This window comes from Chiloscyllium plagiosum, chromosome 21 (genome assembly GCF_004010195.1).
Source record: "Chiloscyllium plagiosum isolate BGI_BamShark_2017 chromosome 21, ASM401019v2, whole genome shotgun sequence".
Lineage (NCBI taxonomy): Eukaryota > Metazoa > Chordata > Chondrichthyes > Orectolobiformes > Hemiscylliidae > Chiloscyllium > Chiloscyllium plagiosum.
Genome location: NC_057730.1, coordinates 43,810,130 through 43,823,044, shown reverse-complemented (window position 1 = coordinate 43,823,044; position 12,915 = coordinate 43,810,130). Strand labels below are relative to the sequence as shown.

At 42.1% G+C, this 12,915-nt stretch overlaps 1 protein-coding gene across 1 annotated transcript in view; it reads right to left on the bottom strand.

Moving 5' to 3' along the window:
- Positions 1 to 515: 515 nt before the first annotated feature.
- The window catches only part of LOC122560810 (5'(3')-deoxyribonucleotidase, mitochondrial-like), an 18,600-nt gene continuing 6,200 nt past the window's right edge, over positions 516 to 12,915 (bottom strand). Inside the window, exons 2-5 of the mRNA XM_043711923.1 lie at positions 3,913 to 4,013; positions 3,766 to 3,826; positions 2,568 to 2,682; positions 516 to 1,243 (exon numbers count right to left, since the gene is read on the bottom strand). Coding sequence (XP_043567858.1) covers positions 1,107 to 1,243; positions 2,568 to 2,682; positions 3,766 to 3,826; positions 3,913 to 4,013 — 414 coding nt within the window. The 3' untranslated portion in view covers positions 516 to 1,106. The remainder of the gene's footprint in view (positions 1,244 to 2,567; positions 2,683 to 3,765; positions 3,827 to 3,912; positions 4,014 to 12,915) is intronic.

The following is a 12,915-nucleotide window of genomic DNA, read 5'->3' as shown; positions in this document are numbered from 1 at the left end:
TGCATCCGCTGCACCCGATGTGGCCTCCTCTATATTGGGAAGACAGGCTGCCTACTTGCGGAACGTTTCAGAGAACATCTCTGGGACACCCAGAGCACCCCGTGGCTCAACACTTCAACTCCCCCTCCCACTCCACCAAGGACATGCAGGTCCTTGGACTCCTCCATCGCCAGACCATAGCAACACGACGGCTGGAGAAGAGCGCCTCATCTTCCGCCTAGGAACCCTCCAACCACAAGGGATGAACTCAGATTTCCCCAGTTTCCTAATTTCCCTCGAACTCAGCACCGCCTTCCTAACCTGCAATCTTCTTCCTGACCTCTCCGCCCCCACCCCATTCCGGCCTATCACCCTCACCTTGACCTCCTTCCACCTATCGCATTTCCGACGCCCCTCCCCTAAGTCCCTCCTCCCTACCTTTTATCTTAGCCTGCTGGACACACTTTCCTCATTCCTGAAGAAGGGCTCATGCCCGAAACGTCGATTCTCCTGCTCCTTGGATGCTGCCTGACCTGCTGCGCTTTTCCAGCAACACATTTTCAGTTCTGATCTCCAGCATCTGCAGTCCTCACTTTCTCCTGAGTGTGTTAATTGACAATGTGTCTTTTGTCAAGTATTTCTGGACTTGGTTGAAATTCTAACCTGCAACATATTAAATACCACAGAACACTGAATATTATGAAACAACAACAGAAATTGTTGGAGAAACTTTGCAGGTCTGGCAGCATCTGTGGACAGAATGCAGACTAACATTTTAGGTCCTTTGAGCCTACTTCAGAATGGGATTATGTTTGATTCTTTATCTTGGCAACTTTGACAACTGCAATGTGCTGCACAATGTTCAAAAGTGATAGAAAATTGATGCAATTACTAGCATGTTATTGGATTCTAACCAAACGTGTATCATCTATATAATTGATTGAAAAGTACCTAATCAATGGAAAACACAGGAAAACAGAATCCCTCACACAAGGTGATAAATTGTTTATGCGCAAAATAACCGGCAGTTATTAACTAACTTCAAACGCCATTCCTTTAGTTCTGCACCAAACAATTAGGTTTCAATGTTCCATGTCACTGAGACATTTCAGGCTCCACTCAGGTCATCATTGTCGTTTGCTGTCAAGTAGTGGTTTCCAATCATCCCAGGAATGCAATCGCCTTTTTGGGGGTCTCAGTTGTACATGCATATTGTGACAGGCTGAGAAAAGTACATGCTCCCATTTCGGACAAGGTTCCACACCTACAAAATATAATTGGCAGTGTAAATGAGAGACATTATTTTGGAAATTACTTTGAACACAGATCAGATGATACAAAAAAATTGCATTATGAATTACTAAGATCCTTTGAGAATCAGAGTCAGAATTCATTGGCTAATGGGGTGGGGCATTTTTGTACATGAGCTTGATCCTCCACACTGCATTAAAAAACCCGGCCCACTAATAAATGAAGAAGTGTGGAATTCTACAATTGCAGAAGTGCACTAATTTAGAGATCCACTCTAAAACTGAACTGGTTGTGTCTTGGGTGGCCACTGGATGGAATTACTAAAAAGATGTACCATCCAGCAATCATTGATTTTTAGTGGAAGTCTTTCTCCCCACCTTCTTTTTTATTTTTCCTTAGTGCACACTTGCCTATTCAGCCCCTTGCCCCCAACTGGGAGAATTACTATCCGGCAACCAATGTGCGTGGGTTTGAGTCCTTCCTATGTGTACAGCAGGTTCTACTCACAAGTAACCTTCATGACAATTTGCATAAGAAGTGTGAATGCTCTGGTCCATTTATTTAAACCATTTTTCACTGTTTCTGTTTTGAATAGTTCAATATCACATTCATCCCCTTCAGTTTAGAAGTAATTTGGAAATAAGTAATAAACCTGTGTAAAAGGTATGTTGTGCTTCATATTATCTTCCTTCTGAAGTGATTTCAGACATATTCCTACCATCCATGTAGCATGTTTCCTAATCAACTTTTTGCAAGGTTATTACACACCGATAGAGCAGGTGAATCTTGAACCCAAGCCTCATAGTTCAGAGGTAGGGCCATAAGAATCCCCTTGTAAAGTGATCATGGCTGCTAATTTGTAACAATAGCCCTTCTGCGAATTAAACTCAAGATCTCCAGTGTGGGTATTTTAACCTGCTAAATCACAGTGCTACCAGCAAAAACAAATATACTGATAAGCCTGCTCAGAGATGTTATGACACACCTCTGGAACTGATGGGACTTGAACCCAGGCCTCAGAGATAGGAACACTACCACTGAATCATAAAAGCTCCTGTAGTATGATATATCCAAATATTAAATGCTTATGGATATCGTTTTGATTGTAACAAATACAGAATTCCCTTTTAATGTTTTTTTATTTAGAGAACCAGGAACAAATATTGACACTAATGTGAACTGTAGCTTTATTTGTTGAATCTTTGGACTGGTTGGAATTGCTTTAAGGTTTCCATTTCAAAATATACGTATATTTTTGTCTATTTTTGCTTGACATTCAATGGCATTTTAATCTAAGCAAACACTTAAATTGAAAACACGTTGATCACTTATTTTACCTGATATATCTGGTTTGTCATCGATCAGCAAATTGCCTGATACTAGTGTTTTGTCCCGAGTTAGTACCATTAGCTCCAGGAAATCTTTACCCAAGTGTTTCTCTACCCAGGCATACTGTGAACAGAGTGAAAATGATGTCCAAATAATGTTACAGTAATATTAGAAAGATGAACAGAGTTGCTAATTTTCCTTTCTTTTGCAGTATTACCTTCTTTGTTATTTGCAGTTGTCAGTGTGCACATCACAAAAATAGACCATTTATGTTCACATGAACCTCTTCCCATCTTTCTTCATCAAGACTCTGTAATGTATCCTTCTATTCCTTCCGCTTCACGTATTTATCTAACTTCTCCTTAAATACATCTATGCAATTCACCTCAAAAGCTCTGTGTGTACAGTTTCATAGTCTAACCACTATCTGGACTAAGTAATTCCATTTAAATTCCCTCATGGATTTATTAGTGACTATCTTAACATGGATGGCTCCTGGGTCCTGTGTCTTCTTTAGCCTAACCCCAGGTCACCCCTCAGTCTTCAATTTTCTGGAGAAGAGTCTCAATTTGTAATCTTTCCTATTTTCTATAATTGTTGCTTTAATACAAAGCAAATATGTTTTTGAATCTCTTCTGCTGCCTCTATGTCCTTTTTATATTAGAGATGAAAACTGTACAGTGGTCCAAGCATGTTATAACTTCAAGATGATTTCTCTTTTTCAGTTATATCCCATTGGATACGAACCTCAGTGCTTTGTTTGCTTCCTTGTGATCTTGTTAATTTACATTGCTATTTTTAGCGCTTTGCAATATCTACATCCTACAAATCTCTTTGCTCCTGTACACCAGTTAGATTGCTTTCCAAGGATTATGAGGCCATTTTTTTTCAGATAGCTATCAATGGCAAACATTTTATCTGCATCCAGTGTAGCAAAATTGCAAATCCATTGTTCATAAATCTGCTGAGTTATTATTAGTTTGTTTTTAGTCACAGTTTGGATTGTCATTAAGGATAGTAATTTACTTCAAACGGCGAGATAGTTTTATCCAGTGTACTTGGGGTTGCGCATAATGACTTTCCATTTTGGAGATCACTATAGCAGCTGGTTACTCCTGCGAGATAAAAGTTCAAATTTTGGAGTAGACATTATAAATCTTAATAAATGTCAGCCATTGTTTTGGTCAATATTACAACATAACTTACTTTTTCATAAGGGCAGTATTTATACTTCTTTATTGGACTGGTGCAAATGAACACGTCAGTGCTATGGAAAAGATGCAGAAATAATATCAGTACAGAAAGCTTGTTAGGTTAAACAAGAATATGAATACTTCTGCAGTTCAGACTCACTCTTTCATGTTGGCCATCTCTTTCACAGCCTCCACTGCACCAGGAATAGGTTCAAGTTCAATGAAAAAGTTCTTTGACTCCCATATACTTTTTGCTTTCTCCTATATTTGTTTTAAAGAAATGCATGAATGTTATATTCAAAAGAAAGTATATTAAATAGTTTTCATTTACAGAATATGTTGTTCTCAAATAATTTTCTTTCTTATGTTAGCAGTTAAGTGACTTAATTGATTGTAAAGTACAATTAGATGCAAAACAAAAATATCAGGTGGCACTGGAAGTGATCCACAGTTAAAGCAAAAATAGACAATTTTCTATCCAGTGTTGATATGATTCCTACTTCTTGTTGAAAGTATGTGTTATAAACTGAATACTTGAATCCTACAGATACTGTCCACGTGTCAAAGGCGATGTCCACTTAGATGAAGGGTGAATTAGAATATAGAACATAGAAAAATACAGCGCAGTACAGGCCCTTTGGCCCTCGATGTTGCGCCGATCCAAGCCCACCTAACCTACACTAGCCCACTATCCTCCATATGCCTATCCAATGCCTGTTTAAATGCCCATAAAGAGGGAGAGTCCACCACTGCTACTGGCAGGGCATTCCATGAACTCACGACTCGCTGAGTAAAGAATCTACCCCTAACATCTGTCCTATACCTACCACCCCTTAATTTAAAGCTATGCCCCCTCCATAATAGCTGACTCCATACGTGGAAAAAGGTTCTCATGGTCAACCCTATCTAAACCCCTAATCATCTTGTAAACCTCTATCAAGTCACCCCTAAACCTTCTTTTCTCCAAAGAAAGCAACCCCAAGTGCCTCAGCCTTTCCTACCATACCAGGCAACATCCTGGTAAGCCTCCTCTGCACCCATTCCAGTGCCTCCACATCCTTCCTATAGTATGGTGACCAAAACTGCACACAATACTCCAGATGCGGCCGCACCAGAGTCTTATACAACTGCAACATGACCTCAGGGCTCCGGAACTCAATTCCTCTACCAATAAAAGCCAGTACACCATATGCCTTCTTCACCGCACTATTTACCTGGGTGGCAACTTTCAGAGATCTGTGTACATGGACACCAAGATCCCTCTGCTCATCCACACTACCAAGTATCCGACCATATACATCACATCTACCGCTTTACCCTCGTCTACCTCCTTAGTCACCTTCTCAAAGAATTCAACAAGGTTTGTGAGGCACGACCTGCCCTTCACAAAACCATGCTGACTATCCTTGATCACATTATTCCTATCCAGATGTTCATAAATCCTCTCCCTTATAATTCTCTCTAAGACTTCGCCCACAACAGAAGTGAGACTCACCGGCCTATAGTTACTAGGGTTATCCCTACTCCCCTTCTTGAACAAGGGAACCACATTTGCTAGCCTCCAATCTTCTGGCACTACTCCTGTAGACAACGAGGACATAAAAATCAAGGCCAATGGCTCTGCAATCTCCTCCCTTGCTTCCCAGAGAATCCTAGGATAAATGCCATCAGGCCCAGAGGACTTATCTATTTTCACCCTTTCCAAGATTTCCAACACCTCTTCTCTACATACCTCAAAACCATCCATTCTACTTAATTGTGACTCAGTACTCACATTGACAACAATGTCCTGTTCCTGATTGAATACTGACAAAAAGTATTCATTCAGTGTCCCCCCAATCTCTCCAGCCTCCACACGCAACTTCCCACTACTATCCTTGACAGGACCTATTCCTACCCTAGTCATTCTTTTATTCCTAACATACCTATAGAAAGCCTTAGGGTTTTCCCTAATCCTACCGACTAAGGACCTTTCATGTCCCCTCCTTGCTGCTCTTAGCTCTCTCTTCAGGTCCTTCCTGGCTACCCTATAACTCTCAATCACCCCAATTGAACCTTCACGTCTCATCTTGAGATAGGCCGCCCTCTTCCATTTAACAAGGGATTCCAATTCCTTATTAAACCACGGCTCCCTCGCACGACCCTTTCCTCCCTGCCTGACAGGTACAAAGATCATTGTCTTGTGGTCAAGCCATGGGCCCAAAATTTGGATATCATCAAATTGACCCACTGGACCTGACAGAAAATTGGAAACTGGACCTGAGAAACTGGACCTGACAGAAAATTGGTCAAATTAAATTGCTGGTTCGTTACCCAGAACCAAATCCAGTATGGCCTCACCTCTTGTTGGCCTGTCTACAAATTATGCAAATGTAATTCAAAAAACTAACAAGAAAAAGTTTGCATGTCAAGAAATCATAAATATGTGATACGCCTGATATCTGCTTAACATAGTTGGTCACCTTTTTGGTGCTGAACCAGAAGGTTATTGGTTCAAGGCCCATTCCAAAAGATGAGCGTGTAATCTGGACTTGAAAGTTAGCATAGGGAGAGTGTTGTATTCATTGGAGCTGTATGAATTATGAAACTTAGTTTCTAATTAAGTGTTCAAATAGATGTTGAGTATTCCAAGAAACTGTCAGAGGACAAAGAATTTTCTTGGTATCTCGGCTAACAATGCTCTCTCAACCATGATCACCAAACACCAGTGTTAACCTTCCTGTGCATGGGATCTTCCAGTATGCAAGACAGCTGCTGTATCTCTTTACATAATTGTAATCAGTGTGCTATTTCATTTGCTTAGAGATGATTGTGAGAAATAGATTCACATAAGTCTTTCTTTCTTCAGTCCCATGAGGTCTTTTAGAAGATAGGAATGGTTGTGTTAAATTTTCTTACAACTCTGGCTGCTGAATTATCACGAATTCACTGGGCAAACAAAATCTGCATCCCTCATAGTACAGTATACTATCTGACTATTGCCAGTTAAATTCTTTGCCCAAGTCCCCAAACCAGGGCTTGGATATCCACATTTCTGACAGAGACAGCTCTAGCACTGAAGGAAGGCCACATTTAATATTTATTAGGCAAACTTGAAAGCGTTTTTGCAGTTGTGTGTACATTAACGGAATATGAACTAGGCTTTAGGGGAGGCAATTAAAGGTTTGGCTTAAACATAATGGAAACTTTCTTGGCTTCATAGAACTCACTGCTTAGTTTGACCCATTTCTTGCCAACAACATAAGTCGTTATTGAAACAATGGATTTGGAAAACTTTCAAAATCATCTAAAACAAAATGTGAGAAAATCACCCAGACAACGGCTCAAAATGTAAGACAATTTATTTTGGATAACTTGAGAAAAACAGGATATTTAAGTTTGTTTGTTAACTCTACACCAGATCTTTCACATATCGAGGAGAAAGTGAGGACTGCAGATGCTGGAGATCAGAGCTGAAAATGTGTTGCTGGAAAAGTGCATCAGGTCAGGCAGCATCCAAGGAACAGGAGAATCGATGTTTCGGGCATAAGCCCTTCTTCAGGAAACACATATCGATCCAACTAACTATTACTGCAAGATGGCTGTCATCTGATGATAGCTTCCCCATTGAACACTCTCTTAACTTTCCTTGAATTAGAAAAGCATAGTGGAGGAATTACGGCCAAAAAGGTGCACGATTATCGAGGCCATGACTGCAAGGTTGACTTCACTAAGTGCTGAGGGCAATCAGATGATGATGCATATCATATATCTCCACTGCAAGACATCCTAGAACTTTGTTGGCTACAGTTGATTGCTGCCTAGTTGAAGTAAAATTTTCTGCAGTTGTGCAACAAATGTACACATTCTTTCTTGTCTTTACAGAACACTGGACATACACGTCTCATTTCTGTGTCCTGATTCCACTGTACCAAAACATTTCTCTGAAACTAGGTGGGAAAGGCAAAAGTTACTACAAAGTTAAAAATCACACAACACCAGGTTATAGTCCAACAGGTTTATTTGGAAGTGCAAGCTTTCAGAGTGCTGCTCCTTCATCAGGTAGTTAATGGGGCAGGATCATAGGACACAGGAATTGTAGTAAAAGATTAAAGTGTCATACAATTGATGCAATGTATTGAACAAACCTAATTTGCTATTAAGTATTTAGTCACTTAAAATGGATTGCAGGTTTTGATTCATTAATATGTAAATCCCAGAACTTCTTTCAAGTCACAGTCCTGAGACAACTGAAGGTATTATTTAAAAAAAAGTGACATCGCCGCTCAAACAATGTAAGGTGAGGTTAGAGTCTGTATACCAAACTTGAATCAAACTGGTTCTATTTCCACAGTATGATTTGGAGATGCCGGTGTTGGACTGGGTGTACAAAATTAAAAATCACACAACATCAGGTTATAGTCCAACAGATTTATTTGGAAGCACTAGCTTTCAGAGCACTGCTCCTTCGTCACGTGGTTGTGGCAGTGCTATGAAAGCTAGTGCTTCCAAATAAACCTGTTGAACTATAACCTGGTGTTGTGTGATTTTTATTTTCTAAAGTAGGAATTTATAAAATGTCACATTGACTGACTGCCTACAGACTGTGTGCTAAACAAAAGGCTACTACAACCCTAGCTGAGAGTTTTGGTTCAATTCTTGATGGTTTTACTCACCTTTATACTGACAACATTGAAAAAATACAAGGAGAGAAGGTGGAATTCTGCAGGAGAAACTTTGGAACTGTTTGTTCGATCAGCTCCATAAACCCACCAAGCTTTTACAGGATGCACTGACAGCCTTTAGTACATGTGTAGCACTTGACACGTCACTCACTTCCAGAAGAAACCTGAAATGTTTTGATGGGATTGAACTCAGAACAAAAGAAAAACTGCTTGATGTAAATTACAAGTCTGTGAATGAAAGGAAAAGAAATAGAAGAGAAGTCAATGATGGCGATGTGGTTAATACTGATGAAATGCTTTCTCCTCCAACAGACAAGTTTCAAGTGAAATCCTTGATTTCTATGATGGATGTACTTCAAACTGACATGAAGGAAAGGGTAACCATGTCCAAGAATGTTACAAACAATTTTGTGTTTTTGGTTGATTTAGATGTCTTCAAAAAAGAGATGAAGTTTCTGATGAAAGACAATCCTGATGATGGTGTCATTAACCTCACGATAGAAGTAAAGCACTTCCAAGCATAGAAAATGATAAGCTTCATACATTATTATTGTGGATATCATCAGTGACCTTGCTATCCAATAATCACAAAAGAAAATGTTTTAAATTTGATGCAGGTCATATTGCTGTTCCCATTTCATAGGTGCTGATATAAGTAATTGCTCTTGTCTCTGTGAAGATGAGAGTTTTCAACGTTGAAAACTAAGAAGGCTGTGATTTGCAGAAGTGCCACCTGTAGATATACTTGCAAAGGGAAAGCCAATGTGACTGGTTAGTGATGGAGAGAAACAGCTTGTCTCAAAGATAGCACTGCTTGAAATGTGCATTTGGACATGTTCTTTCTTCAGATTTTCAAATGAAAAATAAGTTAATTTTACTCCATGTCATCCTGCTCATCACTGAAAAAATGAGAAGCTGGTTCCCAGTGCTGGTTCCCATTTATCAGCCATCCCATCCCCAGTTCCCATCAAGAGGAAACTGCCTCTTGATACTGTAATGTTAAAAGATTAAATTGTACTATCTCTTGGGATATTAATGTAATGTTAAAGGATTAAACTGTACTGTTTTTCTCCAAGAAGCTGAACATTCTGAAAGTGGGTGGTGGTTACATTCTGTCTCACAGACAGCCTGCAGGAATGTGGATGACTATCCATTGAAATCCACACTTCACTTGGACAGCCATTTACTACTATTCTACTGCTATAATCAAATTAAACTCTCATTCAGTCCCTTCCATTCAGAAATGCTTTCATAGCCATCCGCCAGCCAATCAAATTTGTTTGCAATTATCCGCCGCCCCAAAACATATTACTCCTACACTGTCTTGGGGAATCACAGAGTCAGGAAATCATTTGCATAACGATTCCCCAGGGTTCAGGCATTTACATTTTCATTATCTCTGAGGAAGACTTCATCGTATCTTTGTACCTGGGGTAACATGTGGTTATGGTGGCTAGGCAGTGACCTGAGTATCTGAGAGCATTCCCAACCGACCTGTACCTTTAACATAGGGATATGTTACCTTTGTTCGGGCCTTCTTTTCACTCGACTTTGGACACCTGTGAAGAGGGTCAAAGAAGGTCACCTAGCTTGGACAGACTTTAATAAACTTTAACTGTTTGCAGAAGTTGGTGTGTGTGAATTGCATCCCGTGTGTGAAACCTCAGGAAAAGAACCTAACATATGGTGGCAGCAGTGGGATTCCAACATACACGGAGCTTCCAAGTGAACTGAATAAGTGACTGTCTGAGTGTTGCTTGCATGACACGGATGATCCACCTTGATCTCTCCCTATAAACTTAACACTCAGTCAACCGCTCATCTCCTGGGACTTGGGCGATGGAATCTTTGAGGTAACTCGTACACTTGCACACCAACGAGTCACTTTGCAGGAAGCTGAGAGGTTAGGGTCCACTGAAGCTAGGAGATTAGAGTCCCGTACGAAGCCGGGAGGTTGGACCCCACCGCCTACCTGGGATTCATAGCCTAGAATCCCCTAACCGCAATTTTGTAGCCTCGGGATACAGTACACCAGGTAATGTTTAGTCACTATGTCTGTCTCAGCACCATGCCTTACACCGGTTGTTAAGAGGGGAAATCCCCCAAGTGAAGGTCAGGACCCTGAAGTGGGTGGGGAGACTACCGGTACGGATACACGGAAGTCAGTTATAGAGTCATAGAGATGTACAGCATAGAAACAGACCTGTCGGTCCAGCTTGTCCATGCCGACCAGATATCCCAACCCAACCTATTCCCACCTGCCAGCACCCGGCCCATATCCCTCCAAACCCTTTCTCTTCATATTCCCATCCAGATGCTTTTAACTGTTGCAATTGTACTAGCCTCCACCACTTCCTCTGGCAGCTCATTCCATACATGTACCACCCTCTGCATGAAAAAGTTAGGTCTCTTTTATATCTGTCTCCTCTCACCTTAAACCTATGCCCTCTAGTTCTGGACTCCCCCACCCCAGGCAAAAAACTTTGTCAATTTATCTTATCCATGCCCCTCATAATTTTACAAACCTCTATAAGGTCATCCCTCAGCCTCCGATGCTCCAGGAAAAACAGCCCTAGCCTATTCAACCTCTCCCTATAGCTCAAATCATCCAACCTTGGCAACATCCTTGTAAATCTTTTCTGAACCCTTTCAAGTTTCACAACATCCTTTCAACCGGAAGGAGACCAGAATTGCACACAATATCCCAACAGTGGCCTAACCAATGTCCTGTACAGCCGCAACATGACCCCCCAACTTTTGTACTCAATACTCTGACCAATAAAGGAAAGCATAACAAATGCTGACACAGGTGGAGAGGACTGTACCAGGTGCTCCTATCATTGTCGATGGCAGTCAAAGTCCAAAGATCCATGGGTCCATTTAAGTGACTGTAAACAATGGTCACCTCAAGCAGTCTGACAACTGTAATCGCAGTCTACAGCACCATAGCTGCCGTCACAGTATTCGGTCTGGATGACAATTTGTTTTATAAGATTTATATGCTTTTGCATGGTAATTGGACTGTATGTTACCCACTCTCCCAGTCAGTAGATGTGTTATTTGTTGCCATTCCCAGGTGAACCCCCCCCGCAAAACCTACACACAGGTCGATACCTCAGATGCCAGAGCAGGAGGCTTAGAAGGATGACTACGGGTCACTGTGTAGAGCTGATAAATTCAGATAAGGCTCAGGCTCCTAACTACACGGGAGCCCAGGGAAGAGAAGATACTGCTTCCCATGACCCCACAAGCTATCTGTTTTGCTTCTTTGGATGGGGGTGGGGTTGTGCCTATGCCTTGATTCCGATGAATGTCTCTTGTGCCCAGAAACAATGTACCCACGGCATTGCCAGGTCAGCCATGGAATATTCACCTGCACCTGTGACGAGCAAAGGTGCTTAAATATTACTGCAGGATGGCAGTTAATGTGTGGGCATTGCAATGGGACCCATGTCAGCTCAGCCTTTGACCTTACCTTTTTCTGATTACCTGGTGATCGGATCAGGGGAAACTCCAGCCAGGACAGGAGCTGGCGGTACATACAGTTCGCGGCTGACAGCCACAAAGCAATTAAGTGCTGCTGGGCCAAAAGAGGGTTTGTGTTCCTTCTCAACGGGACTGGCACAACGTCAACCCCGATTCTCCCCATCATATTCACTGTAAGACAGCAGGACCACTAACTGAGCCGTGTCCACAGAAGGCTCCATCCACCGCAGGACAGTAGCCCGAGCGATTAGTGGAAGATTGAGTGCAGATTGGAGGGGTCCAGTAACTTTGGGATCCTCCCTGGGCTACGGGTTCCTAGGGCTGCTGTCCCTCAGAGGATCAGCAGGGATGATCATGCCAAAGAACAGAAATTACCTCATTAGTAGTTTGACCATTCTCGGAAATAGTACCGTAAGGGGACTAAATGCAGTTAATTGCGAATTGGCAGAACGAAGGGATGGTCTAGCAGGGGTAAGCTGCGGTGACCAGGTCTCTAGCACAAGGTCCAGCTCTGAGGCCCAGAAGGGAAAGGGGGAGAGCGCTAGTTATAGGAGACTCTATAGTTAGAGGGACAGACAGGCGGTTCTGTGGACATGGGCGAGACTCTCGGATGGTTTGTTGCCTCCTGGGTACCAGGGTCTGAGACGTCTCGGACCGTGTCTTCAGAATCCTTAAGGGGAGGGTATGCAGCCAGAAGTCGTAGTGCACATTGGCACCAACGACATAGGTAGGAACAGGGATGGGGAGGTCATTCAGGAGCTCAGGGAGCTAGGCTGGAAGCTAAAAGCTGGGACGAACAGAGTCGTCATCTCTGGGTTGTTGCCGGTGCCACGTGACAGTGAGGCAAGGAATAGGGAGAGAGTGCAGTTGAACACGTGGCTGCAAGGATGGTGTAGGAGGGAGGGCTTCAGGTATTTGGACAATTGGACTGCATTCTGGCGAAGGTGGGACCTGTACAAGCAGGACGGGTTGCACCAGCACCAGAAGGGCACCAATATCCTGGGAGGTAGGTT